The sequence below is a fragment of the Microcaecilia unicolor genome, chromosome 12, assembly GCF_901765095.1.
Source record: "Microcaecilia unicolor chromosome 12, aMicUni1.1, whole genome shotgun sequence".
NCBI classification, from domain to species: Eukaryota; Metazoa; Chordata; class Amphibia; order Gymnophiona; family Siphonopidae; genus Microcaecilia; species Microcaecilia unicolor.
Window position 1 is genome coordinate 29,172,779 of NC_044042.1, and position 19,559 is coordinate 29,192,337.

Sequence of the window (19,559 nt, forward strand, 5' to 3'; positions counted from 1 at the left end):
TTTTCCCAAAGCTTCTTCAAACTCCGAAAAGGGGCCCTTCTTGTTTCGCCAAAGCAGAATCAGGAGGAGAAAGAAACTGTACAGCAAACACCAGCCTAAGATGGTAACTAGAGATAAAAAATACGCTGACACTGATCAGCCAAACAGCATGAACTAATTTCTTAAAGCGAAAAGCCCCACAAAACACTTCAGAACACTATTCTGTGCTACAGTGTTCACTTTGGAGATTTATGGTTGGAGTGAGCAACTGGAATATGTCTGAAGCTCCTCTGAAGTTTCTTCTACAGCTAAGTGATTTATTTTTCTGTGCACTGTTTATATTTTTTTATTAGAAACCTGTGACAGAAGCCAGTGGCGGAGGGTCATCTATGCAGACTCTTTGTGGCAGTTGAGGTTTTGTTTATTTAATTATTCTATCCTAATGATTGGTTTTCCTCCATTAATGTTCTGAGCAAAATTATTGATTTGTATTATATTTTAGGACATATCATATCATGACATCCCATCCCATCCCATCTCATATACTTGCCATATCATGACATATCATATATCATGGCATGTCATCTGGTGTCAGAACATATCACCTCATACATGACATACCACCTAATATCATGACGACATTATATCATCTTTTAAGCACTTTAAGGAAGGTTTTTTAGATTTTGATTGAATGAGCAGTGTCACTTATAGGCTCAGTCAAGATTCTGAAGCTTTTTCCTTCCATTGAGATATTTAGTTGGATTTATTTCTTGCAAAGATATTAGTTGGTGAACTTATATTTTTTTGTAGCAGTTGGAAGAGAGTACACTGCTGAAGCTTCATCTTGGGCTGCCCCTGTCTATAAGTGACCACATCTGAGTTCAATTCAGGTCTGCAGTGTATTTTTGGGAGAAAGGAGAAAGTTAAGAGGTATTATTAACCTAAGAATGAAAGTCCATGACTAAAAAGAACTAACTGTTTGTACATTTTGATATTATTATAAATTTGTGAGCTTACGTTAAGTATTTGTATCTGTTAAAGGAATGTTGGTTTTTTTTTAGTTCAAATATTTTTATTGAATTTCTGAAAATATATTCAAACAAAAATAAACAAACAAACTTTCGCATATAGGATATACAGTGGTGGAAATAAGTATTTGATCCCTTGCTGATTTTGTAAGTTTGCCCACTGACAAAGACATGAGCAGCCCATAATTGAAGGGTAGGTTATTGGTAACAGTGAGAGATAGCACATCACAAATTAAATCCGGAAAATCACATTGTGGAAAGTATATGAATTTATTTGCATTCTGCAGAGGGAAATAAGTATTTAATCCCTCTGGCAAACAAGACCTAATACTTGGTGGCAAAACCCTTGTTGGCAAGCACAGCGGTCAGACGTCTTCTGTAGTTGATGATGAGGTTTGCACACATGTCAGGAGGAATTTTGGTCCACTCCTCTTTGCAGATCATCTCTAAATCATTAAGAGTTCTGGGCTGTCGCTTGGCAACTCGCAGCTTCAGCTCCCTCCATAAGTTTTCAATGGGATTAAGGTCTGGTGACTGGCTAGGCCACTCCATGACCCTAATGTGCTTCTTCCTGAGCCACTCCTTTGTTGCCTTGGCTGTATGTTTTGGGTCATTGTCGTGCTGGAAGACCCAGCCACGACCCATTTTTAAGGCCCTGGCGGAGGGAAGGAGGTTGTCACTCAGAATTGTACGGTACATGGCCCCATCCATTCTCCCATTGATGCGGTGAAGTAGTCCTGTGCCCTTAGCAGAGAAACACCCCCAAAACATAACATTTCCACCTCCATGCTTGACTGTGGGAACGGTGTTCTTTGGGTCATAGCCAGCATTTCTCTTCCTCCAAACACGGCGAGTTGAGTTCATGCCAAAGAGCTCAATTTTTGTCTCATCTGACCACAGCACCTTCTCCCAATCACTCTCGGCATCATCCAGGTGTTCACTGGCAAACTTCAGACGGGCCGTCACATGTGCCTTCCGGAGCAGGGGGACCTTGCGGGCACTGCAGGATTGCAATCCGTTATGTCGTAATGTGTTACCAATGGTTTTCGTGGTGACAGTGGTCCCAGCTGCCTTGAGATCATTGACAAGTTCCCCCCTTGTAGTTGTAGGCTGATTTCTAACCTTCCTCATGATCAAGGATACCCCACGAGGTGAGATTTTGCGTGGAGCCCCAGATCTTTGTCGATTGACAGTCATTTTGTACTTCTTCCATTTTCTTACTATGGCACCAACAGTTGTCTCCTTCTCGCCCAGCGTCTTACTGATGGTTTTGTAGCCCATTCCAGCCTTGTGCAGGTGTATGATCTTGTCCCTGACATCCTTAGACAGCTCCTTGCTCTTGGCCATTTTGTAGAGGTTAGAGTCTGACTGATTCACTGAGTCTGTGGACAGGTGTCTTTCATACAGGTGACCATTGCCGACAGCTGTCTGTCATGCAGGTAACGAGTTGATTTGGAGCATCTACCTGGTCTGTAGGGGCCAGATCTCTTACTGGTTGGTGGGGGATCAAATACTTATTTCCCTCTGCAGAATGCAAATAAATTCATATACTTTCCACAATGTGATTTTCCGGATTTAATTTGTGATGTGCTATCTCTCACTGTTACCAATAACCTACCCTTCAATTATGGGCTGCTCATGTCTTTGTCAGTGGGCAAACTTACAAAATCAGCAAGGGATCAAATACTTATTTCCACCACTGTAGCAATAGTTTCATACATTGCAATAACATTAAACAGTAGTACCAATACAAATAAGTGGAAAGTTTTACCGATGAATTTCGAGTTATGTTGGTTTACTTAATCTTGTGATTTGCAAAATTGTACAACCTGATCCCATGTCTGGATAAGCATATGCATGAGGTTATTATGCTCCGCAATTATTTTTTCATATTTAAAAATCATGCAAACATTGGCCCACCAAAAGCAATAAGAAACTAGTTTATGATTTTTCCAATTCTTAATGACAGTGGAGATTGCTATGGCCACCAATGTGTCAAACAGTTTGTAACTACATTTATGACCTAAGTGTTTCAACCCAAAAGGAATATATTTTTGATCTTTTCATTGTTTTCTGCCTGGGTTAAGCGGAATATAAATGTCTAAATTAAATTAAAATTGATATATTTTCTACTCTGCCATTATTGGATTTTGTTATTTATCCATTAAGACTTTTAGTAAACCCTTGGGTTCAGAACAATACCTGGTCTGGATGGTTTCATTTGGAGATGGAAGTGAGAGGAAAGTGTGTGGATTTTGCAAGGAGGTTTAATACCTCCTTGGGATTTTGGTACCAATGTCCTCCCGGTTTTACAGGTCCCAACCTGGAACCCTAAATTCCCAGATAGTTAAAACTGCAAAGTCAGTGTTACTTCCCCACAGAGATTACATACCAGTTCCCTTGAGGCTTACCATCCATCGAAACCCCCTAATTACTAAACTGCTTTAGGGCAATAATACTACTACTACTATTTTTAGCATTTAGCATAATACATGTTACTTGGTAGTAATGTGCGTTATAATGGAGGTTTTTTGTTTGTTTGTTTGTTTTTTTAATCACAACACAAATTAAACAATGTTGAGCAGGCTCATATTATGTAAAATGACACAGTTTACCTTGCAGGCTGCGCTGTTTCACAGAAAGTTCACGGTGTTTTGGGCAGTCCTGGTTTTGAATTTACACTCAAAAGCAGCAGAATATTGAAACCGATGCTGCCCTCCAGAATATCAGAAATCCCAAACGGTAAAAGGCGGATACACCGGGTTCCTCCCTGATTCGATTACAAAACCTTTAAAAGATCATTTTTTTTCCTTGCCCAGTCGTATAGATATGGACATTTTACATATATCCTCCAATTTTTTTGTTTGTTTGTTTTAAAGTAGAGAGTTGCACGGGAACGAGGTTTGCGGGAATCCCGCGGAACCCGCAGGAACGGAAGCAGTTCTGCGGGGATCCCGTGGGGAAGGAAGCAGTTCCTGTGGGGTTCCCGTGGGGACGGAAGCAGTTCCTTTGGGGTTCCCGTGGAAGTGTATGCTGCACTTGTGCCAGCCTCTCACCTACCGAGTACCAAGTTCTTTGAGTGCTGTCTCCTCCTCCTCCTTCCTCCTTGCTTTAACAGCACAGATGTGGAAAGCCTCCATTAAGGAGGTGGTAGAGATACAAATGGTGGCGAAATTCAAAAAGGCATGGGATGAACACAGAGGACCTCTATTTAGAAAATGGAAGCTATAAAAAACCTAAACTTAAATGGCTGCATGTGTGTGGATATGTTGCATAACACTTACATGGTGACTCTGGCTGTGATGAACTAGGGCCGATACTGGGAGACCTGTACGGTCTGTGTCTCATAAATGGCAATCTGGTTTTGGATGGGCTCGAAAGGGTTTAGACAGCAACTTTAGTGGCTGGAACATGAGGACAGTTCTGGACAGACTTTTACGGTCTGTGTCCCGCAAATGAGAAGATGAATAGGCTGGAGTGGGCTTTGAGGGCAACTCCAGCAGTTGGAACATAAAGATAGGGCCAGGTGGACTTCTATGGTCTATGTCCCAGAAACACCACAGAAAGACCGTAATCAAGTATAAAATATCACATTCATTGTTGATTTAATCATGAATTGATAATGATTGTGACTATTGGGCAGACTGGATGGACCGATCCGGTTTTTATCTGCTGTCATTTACTATTACTATTAATACTCTCTGCTTCCAGACTGATGCGCAGACCTCAGCTCTGACATAAGCATGAGCATCAGATGTCACCTGACCTACTGGTGCGTGGTGACCTCTTAGCACACAGTGCCAGTGAATCAGAGAAGTCTTATATGTGCGCACCAGAGTGTTCCAGCTTCCGTTCCTTCGCGGCTCAAACCCAGAGACTGAGAGAGCTGACAGGAATTTTTTTTTAATGTGCCATTAAATTCTTGTGGGTGAGGACAGGTTAAATTCTTGCGGGGACGGGTACGATTCCCTGTGGGGACAGGCGGGGACGGGTTAGATTCCCAGCGGGGATGGGTTAGATTTCCTATGGGGACGGTGGGGACGGGTTGGATTCCAGTGGGGACGGGTTGGATTTCTGTCCCCGTGCAACTCTCTATTTTAAAGCAGCTCATCCAAAACTAACCTAAACTCCCCCTCCTGGCTCTGGCTAGCTTGGTATTGCATTTTTAATTTAAAGATTGTATGTGTTCTTTAAATACGAATGTGCACTTGTAGTCTGCCTAGAAATTTAGGCGGAATATAATTTTGATAAGATAAGTAAATAAATTATGCATATTTCTGTGGAACAGGGACTGTCTCTAACGTGTCTGTGAAACCATGCCTAGGCGTAATAAGGTATTAGCAGCAACAATGATCGAGTCTGAGACAGTCAAGTCAACAGAGACACCGTTCATCGACCTTACCAAAATGGCAGCTTCAAGACGCCTGCCCTCGCCAATATGGCCGTCACGTCACCGCAGAGGGGCCGCGGGCGCGGCGCCAAAACTGAATTACTTCCGGGTGAGCGGAGGACAAGCGCTATGGACGCGCTGTCGGACGAGGATCTGCGACGGGAGCTTCGGGCTCTAGGTTTTCAGCCGGGACCGATCACCGACAGCACCCGCAAGCTTTACAGGAGCAAGTTGCAGCGCCTACGCAATGAAACCCAGTCGCAAGGCTCAAGCGGCGGAGTCCTGCAGCGCCAGGCTCAGCCCGACCACCAAGGCCTACACAAGAAGTCCTGGCTGAGCGACAGAGATTCGGAGGTGAGGCCCGGACTGAGCGAAGGAACGTCGCCGGGGAGGTCGTGGCAGAGCGATGGAGTTTATGAGGAGAGGCCCAGGCTGAGCGAAGGAACTTCGCAGGGGAGGTCGTGGCTGAGCCAGAGAACTTATGAGGAGAGGCCCAGGCTGAGCGAAGGAACTTCGCCGGGGTCCGGGAGGTCGTGGCTGAGCGATAGAGATGCTGAGGAGAGGCCTGGACTGAATGAAGGAACTTCGCAGGGGACGTCGTGGCTGAGCCAGAGAACTTATGAGGAGAGGCCCAGGCTCAGCCAAGGAACTTCGCAGGCTAGGTCGTGGCTCAGCGGTACCGTTTCCGAGGAGAGGCCCGGACTGAATGAAGGAACGTCGCCGGGGAGGTCGTGGCTGAGTCATAAGGAGAGCCCCAGGCTGAGCGAAGGAACTTGGCAGGGGAGGTCGTGGCTGAACGAGAAAACTTCTGAGGAGAGACCCAGGCTGAGGGATACAGATTCTGAGGAGAGGTCGTGGCCGACCAAAAGCGTCTCCCCGGTGGGGTGGTTTACTGAAAGAAGCTCGAACAGATCTAGCCTGAGTGGAGAGGCTTCAAAGGGGAGATCGTGGTTGAGCGATAATGTCTCCCGGGAGCCCCAACGGCTGAGTGATCCAGCCTCGGAGGAGAGGCCATGGCTTAATAAAGGAGTCTCCAGCGAAAGATCGTGGATAACTGAAAGAGCATCGCAGGAGAGGCCCTGGCAGAGCAAAGCAGCCACCCTGGGAAGATCGTGGGTGCCTGGAGAGACTTATCAACCTAGGCAGCGGGTGAGCCTGGGAGGCTCGCGGGAAGGGGCATGGGCCAGCAACAGGCGCTGGTACAGTACCGAAGAGGAGAAGAAGAAGGAGATGAGAACAGCGGGACGCAGTGTGCTCAGCTGGCTTCGGAAGTGGTGGGGAGCGTCGGAAAAGCCTCGGTCTGAGGCCCCCCATCGCCTGGAGATCTATCTCTCGAGGTTCCTGTATTTTGCTACCCTGCTGCTGCTGGTCGCCTTCCTCGGCATTCTGGGGATGAAGCTGGCTGGCAGCCGCTGGGCAGAACCTAGCTGTAAGTTGCCTTTTCTGTTTTCTGGCCGCAGTGACCCCGTGATTATGGCTAAATAAAATTGTGTGACCTCTTGGAGATGGAAAATAATCATGCACCTATGGAGAGCCCGTCTAGATTGTGCCTGCCCCCTTTTAAGGTCCCGACCCATAGTTTGGGAAACTAACTAGGAGGGCTTTTCTGAGCTTTAACGTACTAAGTAACTATATTCCTAGGCAGCGATTCATTTGGAATTTGCTGCATATTGGAGAATTGAAAGCTTCCACCTGCTAAGCTTGGTAGAAAGCTACTGGTAGAGAGATAGCTACAGAAGATACCCTCTTCTCTCTCCAAATTAGACGGCTATTTTAAGGGAGAGAAGATTCAAATGTTGGCATGTTATGGTTTTGTTCTGAAAAAATAAATATTGGCTCACAATAATTAGTAAATGTGTTTTTACCTTTCAGAATATGAAATAATTTTTTTGGTTAACTTTTATTTCTGGGTATTACAAATGACTTTGAGTTTGATTGACAAGGTGGCTGCAGTCAACAGTATTTTATGAGCCTACATAGCTCATTTTCAAAGCACTTAGACTTACGAAGTGCTTTTGAAAATAGGCCTCTGTAGCTGAGAGGTAACATTTTATGCTTTAAGTGTAAGCAATATTCTGAGGCATCAATTATATTGTAAATAGATCTATCATTTGATCAATTAATAAACTCCATATTCAGAAGTGCCAAATGTTCTTGTTTAGTTTAAACACAATCTCATGGCATATAGTTCTCTTGGCACACTCTTATGGTATAAAACAGTCTAGTAAGACAGAACTTAGATTATGTGCCCACTAGGGACAAGGAAAGTAGCTGTATATAGTAACTATATGTAATAAACCAGTTTAGTTGTACCACAGGTAGTATATCAAATCCCTGACCAAAAATTATTAGTCTGTCGTAGTCCTGGTGCTGATTTGTAGGTAATCTTCTTGAACTACATAATAAAGGAGTCCTTTTACTGACATGCATAAAGCACTTAGGGCCAGATTCTATATAAGGCACAGTGAGTTGCATGTGTTAAATTGTGTGCACAATTTATACATGTTAATTGAGTAATGAGCCAATTAGTCATATTTGGCCAATAACCAATTATCACTAACTGGCAATAATTGGAATTTACACACACTTCTTTAAAGAAGTGTGTGAAAATTCCAACCTGTGTAGCAGAAAAGGGGGGGGAGCAACCATGGGAGGAGTGTAGGCTCTTCGGGGGCGTCTGTCAAATTTACGCGCGTTATAGAATTCAGGAAAACGAGTGTACATTTAGGCGCAGACACCAGGTTTTCAGTGGCGTAAATGGGCACGCCTAAATGTACACGCGTTCCCCAGACCTATGTGCTATTCTGTGAACTGCGTCTGGTTTATAGAATAGTATGCACTTTATTTCGACTCACCTACATTTTAGATGCTATATACAGAATCTGGCCCTTAATGTGTGAATTAGCACTCTTTAGTAGCTATTACACAAGCCTGCCCAACTGCTGCTGTGGTGGGTTTGCTTGCTAATTCATGTGTTAAGTACTTTTTGTGTTGAGTAGTGGAGGCCAGAAAATTCCTGTTTGCCCTTTTTCCAAAAAGCGCGTCTTTCAAAAGAGTGCACACTCAATGATTTTGTTTGCGACAATAAAAATGGACAGTGAAAATGATTGAAGGAGGTGCTAAGTGCATCTGCTCTACTATTGCTAATGGACATTTTAAGACAGGAACTGCAAAGGGTATGCTGGCCCTCCCCTCCCCCCCCCCCCCCCCCCCCCCCAGTAGTTGCCATGTTAGATTTGCACTTCCCACACTTTAATTTTTTTATTTTTTTTTGCATTAAGGCACAATAACTGCAAAATGTAACACTTTAGTAAAACGCCTTCGTAGGAAAGAGTATGCCCTAAGACACCTGCACTCTTATTAAAATGATAATCATTTTAAATGACTGCCTATCCCTAATAAATGGAGTGTTTCGTCTGCATATATCATTAAGTCCCCTAAGCTTTCAGGATATCCATAATAAATATGAAATAGTGACCATCAAAAAGGGTAAAGTTTAGAACCTCTGGTTTGTACTGTACAGCAATGAACACAGTCCATGTAACATACTGTTGACAAATTGAAATCTAAGATTTTTGTTTGTGAGAGTTGTCAGTTTTGATATTTTCCTTTCTTTCAGCAAAGCAGTTGCCAGCTGGCTGCGTTGGCAGACAGGACTCTGTAAGTTTCTCTTCTAAATTTGTATATACACAAACACAAATTGCATGTAATCGTTCCATATGATGATGATGTGTTAACTGAAAAATTCTAGGAAGCCATCAGAAGTGTTTTTTATTAGTTTTAAGCTGGATAGTATTTGATTTGTGTGTGTGTGTGTGTGTGTGTGTTGTTGTTCTTACTAATTTGTATTTGAGTGATCTTATTGAAAATGGCATTCTTTTCTTGATTTTATGTTGATATTTTATTGTTAACCATTTTGATCTATTATTGTGTAAAGGCAGTATATCAAGTTTTAAAGAAACATAAACATGGTTGAGACAGGATAAAGACAGGCAAATTGAGCAGTCCTGCTTTGATCCTGTGCTCTCCTGATTGTGCTAATTGCTAATACCTGTTGTCAGACTGGATTAAAGTAAAGATGGAAAAAAATAGACAAAACCTCTTGCAAGTCTGATAGCTAGAAGTAGTGGTTGGGGGTAAAATGGGACTTCCTTACCCAATTCAGCTAATCAGTAGAAAGATCTTTGTCCAAGAATAGCAGTTCCCATATGGTGTTAGAAAAGCCTCAGGGCAGCAATCATGTCTGCAAACCTCCCCCTCCCCCATAACATGTGATATAATTATCAAGTTAACAGGACATTATAACTGCATGGGCTAGATGGAATGTGGGAACTTCAGCATCAACTCACACTAGGAGTCAACTGGGGGGGAGGTAGGGTTGGGGTCATATGAAAATATTTGGAGAACACTGCCCTCAAAGCAATCAGTACAAGAAGAGCAGAGGTAGGGTGGGTGGGAGAGTGGGAGATACCCTAAATGATGTCACCAGCAGCCTAAGAGTCAGTCATCTTGGAAACTTAAAATTAAATCAATTAAAGCAATAATGACATCAAGGCAGCTGCGGCCATCTTAGGTGGCCTGCCTCTCTGGGAGGAAGATCTGCAGGGCGTTATCTCAGATTCAGGTGACCTTTGTATCTTATGTGACACATCTATATACCTCTTAGATCTGTTCATGTATTTCTTAGGAATCTGGAAACTTAATGTGAAAGGGGCTACATTTTGCTTTGCAAATTTTGAATTTTGTTATTAGCATCAGACATTTCTTTGAAATATATAGGTCCCATGGTTCATTCTAGCATGAAGGGCCAAATGATTGGTTACACAAACAGATAAGTGAACTTTTCAAACATATTCTTTATTCAAATGTTTTTCAGTTCTGTCAAGCTGAACAGAAGAAAGTCTTAATGGAAATGCTGTTTGAATTATACAACTACCTGGCAAAGGAGGCAGGTGAGGTGCTTTCCCCCCCTCTCCCCCACAGTAGCGGTTTAAAATACAATTCGGAATGATTTGAAGTAAGGAGTTTGTTTTACTAATATACACAACATTTCTGCATTTTCAAGGTCTAGGAACAACTATTGAAATATTCAAAAATAAGAAACTAAAACATCTTGATTGCATAAATCTTCACGGCCTTTCTGATAGCAAACGCAGGGCAGCTCCATTTCCAGAAACTGTCTTAAGTTCCCATAACAAGATAAATAGAACACACCCATGACTTTTCTGATAGCAAACCCAGGGCAGCTCCATTTCCTGAAACTGTCTTAAGTGCCCATAACAAGATAAATAGAACGTACCCATGACCAATCACAGTAGTTAAATTAATTCAAGTATTCTTGGATGAAGAGTCAAATTTTCTATTGCATGACATGAATTTGAAGTAAAAATCTAAACAAGATATTTAAAGGTACAAATTCAGGGAAGGGCTTTAAGAACATTTCATTATTTTGAATATCTGTTGGACCCATGTCAGGTCTATTCTTGTAAAGTGGAAACAGTACCACCAAAATGAAACTTTCAGTCTTGGAGCTAAGCAGTATGTATGGTGTAAATACAGCACATCACTCTTAACACCATCTGTATAGTAAAGCATGGTGGTAGTAGTATTTTGTTATAAGGATGCTTTTCTGCAGTGGGGGCTGGGAGGCTTATGAAGGTTGAAATATGGATGATGTAAAATACAGGTAGATCCGGTGGGGGGAAACCTGTTCCAGGCAGGCAGAGATTCAGGCCTGAGAAGAAATTTCACCTTCAGCAGACAGTGATCCAAAACAGACTGGCACAGCAAGTAGATGTTCTTGAGTGGCGCAGCCAAATTCCAGGCCTGAATACAATAGGAAATCACAGTAAGATTTGAAAACTACAGTTGGGGTGAATGGCAACTCCACGAAGGCACTTAAGCAATATTTCCGCTGTGGGACCCACCAGCCGGGCTCAGTGCGTTGCAGTGTATGCGAACTGGGAATCCCATGGGGTGTGGAGAAAACAGTTGGTAGCAGCACATCTTTGGATAAGGTGCAGCATCCGAATATACTGGGTTCTTTGGACTGTCCAACAGGACTGGTACTCAGTTTGATACAGCAGAACACAGGAATAGATGCCACTTTGTCAGGGGCCAACTGGCAGTGAGGAACAGCCTCAGTCTGATCATGCGCAGAGCACAGCCGCTATTTTACAGCCTCTGGGTCCGACAGAGCATTCAGCTTCATCGGTATCTTTGTTTTCTCTAGAGTTTATATTGCTCTGTGCTAGGCCTGTTTACTGAAGCAGGGACAGAGTTGCTGCCTCCTGGCTCCTAAGAGATCTCATTTGGAACTCTAGGAGTGGGCAGATGAGGTTGTCTCTGCTTCTCCCACCTTATCTGATGTGGCCTCGGTCTATTCAGAGGAGCCATTGTTGAAAGAGCCATTATTTATTTATTTGCTGCATTTATATCCCACATTTTCCCACCTGTTTGCAGGCTCAATGTGGCTTACAATATAATACAACAATAATCACACTGATGGAATAAGAAAATCAGAATATAGATAACAGGCAAGGTGCATAAGAATAAATCTTCTAAATATCATGGCAATCAGAATATAGATAACAGGCAAGGTGCATAAGAATAAATCTTCTAAATATCATGGCAATCATATTAGCGGAGTAAGAATTAGAGGAGGGAGGGCTCCCTCCTGAGGAAGGGGATGATCTGAAAGTATTGAGGTTGTTTTATAAAGAGGAGCTCAGAACTCTTATTTCTGAGGCACTGGCAGTGCTTTGCATTGAGGAGCCTTCTGCTTCAGCGTCAGGCGTTCCATCTTCATTGATCATGAGGGGTTTTAAAAGTCCTAGGGCCTTCCCAATGCATCCAGATGTTCAGGACCTAATTACAGCAGAATGGGCCTCACCGGATGGGGGGGGGGGGGGGGGGGCTGAGAGTGGGAAGAGCCATGGCTTGCCTCTAAACTTATTAGTTCCAGAGGAGAAAGATACATTGCAGCTTCCCAGGATGGGCTCCCTAGTTACGGCGGTGACTAAGTCCACCTTGCCGATGGAAGGGGGCATTGCCCTGAAAGATCTACAGGATAGGAAATTAGAAGGCTCACTGAAACAAGCATTTGAAGTGGCCTTTTTGGGCCTTCAAGTGACAGTGTGCAACTCATGGCAAGAGCATGCCTGAAGTGGTGGTAGCAGTCGGCAACACAAGGTGAGTGCCATAATGCCCAGCTGGAAGCTGGGTTGCAGCCGCAGTATGTCTTTGGCTTTCACAGCACATCGGCAACTCTGGTTGAGGCATTGGGAAGCCCTGAAAGTATAGTTTAACTATACGTGACAAGTGGCTAATTGGAGAAGATCTCAGTAACTCGGTGAAAGAACTGGGGGGAAACTAATCCACAGCAGTTGCTAGAGGATAAGATGAAAGCCTCTGGTTGTCTCAGGGTGCTCCCAATTTTGAAAAAGCAGATGGTACCGTCCTGGTAGTCAGCAATATGGTCAGAAGTCCCACTTTCAGGCATGCCAATCTTCCTTTCATGTGGACAAGAAGTCCTCTTCTCAATCAGCTAGAGTGTACAGTGATGCGAGACCGGTCCACTCTTCTCATCCTCCGATGGGAGGATGTCTTCAGGAGTTTGGGTTCTGGATAGTTTTACAGAAGGTTTCAAGTTAGTTCTCCCGCCTAGTCGCTACTTTCTTCTTGCAGTCTCCTTGTCAAAAGGGAACCAATACAGTTGAGGTTCAATCTACTGTAGATTCGTTTCTGGTGCTCCAGACCATTGTTCGAGTTCTCCATGCCAAACAGGGACAAGGTGGATAGTCTGTCTAGTTTGTTGTCCCAAAGAAGGAAGGCACCTTTTGTCTGGTCTTAAATCTCAGAGGTCTAAACCTTTCTCCGTGTGTTCCATTTTTGCATAGAAGACACAAAGAGCAGTCATAGCTTCGGTTCAAGCAGGAGAATTTCTCACTACTCTTGATCTCAAGGAGGCATACTTGCATATACCCATATGGCCACCACATCAGAGGTTTCTTTGTTTTTCGGTGCTGGCCGTCACTTCCACTCCATTACTTTGCCCTTTGGTCTCGTCATGGCTTCAAGAACGTTTACTAAGGTTTTGGTGGTGGTGATAGTAGCCTGCCTTTGGCGCCAGGGAATCAGAGTTCACCTGTATCTCAATTACTGGCTCAAATATTTGTGTTATTTTATTCAGACAGCATGGCGGTAGTAGCCAAAGTTGTCAGTCTTCTGCAGTCATTGGGTTAGGTGATCAGTTTGAAGAAGAGCAGACCAACTCCTCTGGAGTATGTTGTAGTATCTGGGCGTTCTATTTGACATAGCAAGGAGGTCAAAGCTGGTTCAACATATTCATCTTCTCCTCCGTCAAGGCAGGCACAAGGACTACATCCAGGTTCTGGGGTTAATGAAGTGGTGCCATGGGCAAGGGCTCATGTGAGCCATTATATGAATCTCTTCTCAGCTGCTGGTCTCTGGTGTCACTGAAGGTACAACCTTCATCTTCCTTGGACACAGGTTGCCAGACGGAGTATGTAGTGGTGGTTGTCATCCAGAAATTTGACTGTCAAAGCTCTGTTTCCAATAGCACAATGGGAGATTGAGACAGCGGACGCCAGTAAATCGGTTTGGGGAGCTCATTACAAGTTCCATCTGGCACAGAACTCCTGGACAGAACAGGATTCTAAGTGGTCGATAAATCGCTTGGAGCTCCAGGCAGTTCAGAACGCCTTAAGTGACTTCACTCCCTTTCTGGCAGGTTCCCTGGTCCTTGTTTTCTCCAGCCAATGCAGTGGCTTATATCAACAAGCAAGGCGGGACCCGTAGTCGTCCAGCTGCAGTTGAGGCAGCCTCCCTCATGAGTTGGGTGTAGAAAAATCTTCTCTGCTTGTCGGCAGCTCACATTGTGGGGTCCTTGAATGCAGAGGCGGACTTTCTCTGCAGGCACTCTTTGGACCTAGGAGAATGGAAACTATCCTTCCAGGGTTTTCAGCTGATAGTGGCCCAATAGGGTTCTCTTCTTCTGAACTTAGTGACGACAAAAAGGAATGCCAAAGTGCCCATGTTCTTCAGCCGTCGGAAAGAACCAGGCTTGATGGGGATCGATGCATCTACTGTATGTCTTGTGTCCTTGGCCTATGGTAGGCCGCATGTTAAAAAGGATCACAGTGCACCAGGGTTGAATAATTCACGTAGCCCCGGAACGGCCGTGGTATGCAGATCTGATTCAACTGCTGGACATGGTCCTTTCCATCTTCCGCAGGTAAACAGCCTACTGAAGCAAGGTCCAGTGCTCCTGGAGAATCTGAGCCCCCTTTTGTCTCACGACTTGACCTTTGAAAGGACTGGTTTGAAACAAAAAGTTAATCTGGTTCTGTCATTGCTACCTTGCTTCAGGTTCACAAACGCTCTACATCCATGGCTTATGTGAGGGTGTGGAGGGCATTCAAGGGTTGGTATTCTGAGCATGGACTTTCTCCTTTGTCTGCTCAGATGGCGCACATCCGAGCGTTTCTCCAGGCAGGTCTTCGGGAAAGATTGGTGTTGGGTTCTCTAAAAGTTCAGGTTTCGGCTTTGGCCTGTTTCAGGGGCCGACTACAGAAGACTACTCTTGCAGCTTACCCGGATATCGTTTGAATCATGGGGGAGTGGCCCGCTTGTGGCATCCCTTTCATATGCCATGTCTAGAGTAGAACCTTAATTTAGTCCTTCGGGCTCTTCAGACACCACATTTTGAGCCACTCCAGAAGGCTACCTTGAAAGATCTTATGCTAAAGACATTGTTCTTGGTGGCTGTTGTGTTGGCAGGTAGTTTCAGAGCTTCAGGCTCTCTTGACGAGATCCTTTTCTTTGCTTTTATGAGGCAGGGGTCTCACTACGCATGGTTCCTTCCTGTAGTATCAGCATTTCATCTAAACTAGTCTGAAGCTTCTGTCCCTTCATAGAGAGGGCTAAGGGAGTGTTTTTCTTTGAAGCTTCTCAATATGCATAGAGTTCTCATTTATATATCTGGAAGTCACGAATGAGTTTTGGAAATCGGACAGACTTGTTCTTATTGGTAAGCAGAGACTTGGCCTCATGGCTTCCAAGCACATATCAGCTTATTTGCTTGCAGGGAAGCAGACTCTTCGGGCCTTTCGGGCTCATTCTACAAGGCATACAGTGACACCTGGGCAGAGACTACCTTAATGTCTCTGGATATGTGGAAGGCAGCGACATAGCCATCGACACATACCTTTGCCAAGCACTACAGGATGGGCATTGTGACACACTTGGAAGACAGTTTTGGGGCTTTGGTCCTCGGGGTGGCTGCACCAGGATCTCACCCACTCTAGGGATTGCTTTTGAACATACCACAGGTTCTGGGATAGTGGGAAGCTACATAATGGAAGGAGAAATTAGGTCTTGCCTGATCATTTTCTTTCCATTAGTCCTTCCTATTATTTCAGAGGCCTGCCCAAGGTTTCTGAGATGTTTAGTCGGTGCAAAGTAATGGGTCAAATAACATCTTTCACCTTCAATGGTGCTTCCTGCATATCTCTTGTTCTTTACAAGTTGACCAGAGATGAGGTCCACACTTGAAGTCTGGTTATTGTTAGGTTAACGAGTTGTTTTAAGGTGGTTTTGTTTTATTCTGAATTTCTCTTTACTGCTGCTTAATACTGGGATGCTGAACTGATGCCAAGAGATGTCTTTGCTCAGTTTTCAGTTCTCTATCTTCACCTTCTGGTTGATACACTACTATCCCACAGGTTCTGAAATAGTAGGAAGGACTAATGGAAAGAATTATCAGTTAAGACCTAATTTCTCCCTTTTATCATCTTGCATTTCAGTTTCTATTACTATAAGTTTATAGGTCTGGAATGTGTTTACTTGTTGCATGGTTTACTGGAGCTTTGAATGAATTTCCTCCTTCTCTACTCTCTTCTCCCCCCCCCCCCCCCCCCCCCCCCCCAAATCTTGGCTAAGATGGTGTTATAGGGGGCTTATCTTAATTTTTCCTGCTTGGGGCCCATTCAGTCTTACCTATGCCACTGGGCTGTAATGATCTTGCTTGTCCATGGTGAAAACATAGTCGAATACCTGTAACAGGTGCGCTTCATGGACATAACCCATCTACTTCCTGTCCAAAGCTGAAGTATGCTGTAGGTAGACTGAAGGGAACTGTCACTTGTCCCCTCTCTCTCTAATCTTGTGTGTAAATTTATTTATTTTATTTTATTTTATTACATTTGTATCCCACATTTTCCCACTTATTTGCAGGCTCAATGTGGCTTGCATAGTACCGTATTGGCATTCCAGTATGAACAAATACAAGGTGATATTGTGGTAGAATAAGGTTTATGTGTGACAGACACATTAGGGGATCTTACAGAGGAAGAGTTACCTTGGGCATGGATTTGCCTGTGTTGGGTATAGAATAATAGTAGTTAAATATTTAAGTTGGTGCAAACTCGTGCCTAATTAATCAATTAACAGCCAGTAACTGTGAGAGGGAAACATGTACGCATTACTTTTAGAATATTGTCAGTTACTCTTTAGCATTTACACCTGCCATAGAGCTAGTGACAGTGCTCGTGCCTGATTTTACACACATTAGTGAGTACTTACTTTAGTATTCTATGATGATATTTGCACTTGTAATTGCTGTTGTAGCATTGTGCCTAGCACCTTAACTTTAGGTGACCTGCAGAGAATTACCGTCTTGTTGGAGAGCAGCCACATCCATGCAGGCTCAAAAATCCTTTCTAGAGGTTTCTGACCCGGCTTGGCTGTGTGCAGAAAGGTCACCACTTGTGTGACTTTTTAGGATCCTGTTGTCCACGGAGGACATCTGTTAAGCATGCAGCTATGCATTGCATATTGTGACTTTATAAAAATGCCCCCAGTATGTGTGGCTCAAAATGATGTGAGTAAAGCTGGGAGAGTGTGGTATGGTGAGCTGGAAGGGGGGAGGGAGCAGAGTGGAGGCTATAAGAGAGGCCATAAGGGGGCATGGCATGGGGGTGGGAAGGGCTGTGAGGCTGAGAGAAAGACAATGAAGGGATAAAGAGAGGAAGGAGGCACAACAAAGAAGAGAGAGTGAGAGATGAGTGAAAGACATTGTGCATCTTATGCTGGCCAAATTTTCATGTTCTTTTATTTATTTTTTAAAGGTGACTTTGAGTGTGGAAATCCCAAGCAGTTGAAAAGTAAATGTATTCCTGTGGCAGAAGCCAGGCAGTACATAGCGGTAAGTCACAGCTGACATCCTGATATTCACAGATGGGTGAGGATCCTTTCTCCTCATCTGAAGGAACAGGAGAATAGAAACCAAGAAAATGACAGCAGGTAAAGACCATATAGCCAATCCAGTCTGCACGTCCATATCATCTGCTATCTCTTCTTCCCCCTAAGAGACCTACATTCTTGTCCTGATATTCAAAAAAAATTTAGGATCCATAGCCGACATAATTTGAAAGACTAGATTGGCTCCTCTGTCCTCCACTTGCAACACTTATGTTAGTTTTGGTGTGCTAAATTTAGATCCTCCAAAAGTAGTGCACAATCCCTCCGAGGTATATACAATGATATCCAGCATAAAGAGAGTGGATACTAACTCTTTAGTACTGTGGCTATTCTATTACACAAATAGATGTTCAGTGATAGCGAAAATCCTTTCCCTGCTGTCTTTCTCTGTCAGTAATTTTAACATTTTGAAAGGGGTAGCCATGTTGTTCTCATGTAACAAAATTGACAGAAGCAGGTGGTACTTTATGTACTAACCAGATGCATCTGACTAAGTGAACTGGTTTTCGAAAGCTCACGCCTCAACAAATTCATTGATCTGTAAAGGACCACCTGCCTTTCTGTTTTAACGTTTTGTTGCGTCTTTGGATGTACCAGAACCTGCTTTTTCAGTAATGTGGGGAGGGGCTCTGGCACAGATGCTCAACCTTCATGGGAGACTGCAGTATCCTCCTTTTTATGCTGGACACATACTTTGATTGTAGATTGAATACCTCCCACACAGGCGGATAACAGTCAGTGTTATTTGAAACACACAATATAACAGCAAGATAATAAATTGATTTAAACAACTTATGGCATAGGCATGAAAAATTTAAACTTAAAATTTTGTCATTTATTCCTTAAAACCTTATGATTAACTTGTGGGGTTTTAACATTTTCCAGAAGCTCCAGTAGTTTACTGCCCACCTGAGCTCTGACAGAAAAGATTTCATAAAATAGCTGCTTTGCCGGCCAGTTCAGTTAAGAAGCAGCGATGATAGTGTTTCCGAGTTTCTCTTCTAGGATGTATATGGTTGTGTATAAAACCTCATCCGTATGATGGTTGATCATACAAGTTCTTGAGCACCAGGAGTACTTCAATCAGATTTTCCTGACCCTATTCTTTTCAGGTTATGTGTATCTGTAGCCACGATTCTAAGTGTAAATCCCTGCTCTGAGTGTAGGTTATAATCCTGAGCCATGCATTGGCTCTTTTTGGGTCTGAATATTGGGATTGAAGGAGAAATTTTTAGACCTGTGTACAAACAAGAGGGAACTATAATTAGGTCAGGATTCTCAATGTAATGGTTCATACAGGAAGAGAGGAGATCTTTCTGATAAAAGTGAGATTGAAGGAATTACTGGCTATAATCAGTGCCTTTGTAGAGGTAGTTATTTGGTGTGTAAAAGCTTGGCAGACGTTAAATATTAATGAGAGGTTTTGTGGATAGAGAAGAGTGTCCCTGACTGCAGCTCCTTGTGACCTTGGGCAAGTCACTTAACCCTCTATTGCCCCAGGTACAAAAGCTTACATGATAAGCCCTCTAGGGACAGAGAAAGTACCTGCATATAATGTGTACAGCGCTGCGTACATCTAGTAGCGCTATAGAAATGATTAGTAGTAGTTGTAATGTTTAAGCAGACTATCCAGGACTTGGGAGTTTTTCTAGATCTTATTCTATCTGTCCAAGCACAGATATCATCCAGTGGTGCGATTGTCTTTCATTAGCTAAGGAAGATTTGCCAATTGCATCCATATTTGGCAGCCCAACATCTGTCGTTGGTAGCCCAGGCACTAGTTAAATCCAACTGTACTACATTAATGTGGTTTATTGTAGCCTGGTGTGCAAAGGCTACAACTGACTTCATAACAGAGCAACAAGTACTGTGGGTGGATT

General features: G+C 43.5%; 1 protein-coding gene across 5 annotated transcripts in view; it reads left to right on the plus strand.

Moving 5' to 3' along the window:
- The first annotated feature begins 5,506 nt into the window (after positions 1-5,506).
- The window catches only part of LEMD2 (LEM domain containing 2), a 31,911-nt gene continuing 17,858 nt past the window's right edge, over positions 5,507-19,559 (plus strand). The window contains exons 1-5 of one of the 5 annotated variants that reach the window (XM_030221737.1): positions 5,507-6,304; positions 6,344-6,826; positions 9,017-9,057; positions 10,274-10,349; positions 17,547-17,623. In XM_030221737.1, coding sequence (XP_030077597.1) covers positions 5,527-6,304; positions 6,344-6,826; positions 9,017-9,057; positions 10,274-10,349; positions 17,547-17,623 — 1,455 coding nt within the window. In that variant the 5' untranslated portion in view covers positions 5,507-5,526. Of the gene's footprint in view, positions 6,827-9,016; positions 9,058-10,273; positions 10,350-17,546; positions 17,624-19,559 lie in introns of all 5 variants that reach the window. The other 4 variants (XM_030221739.1, XM_030221741.1, XM_030221738.1 and 1 more) reach the window with 4 other exon arrangements.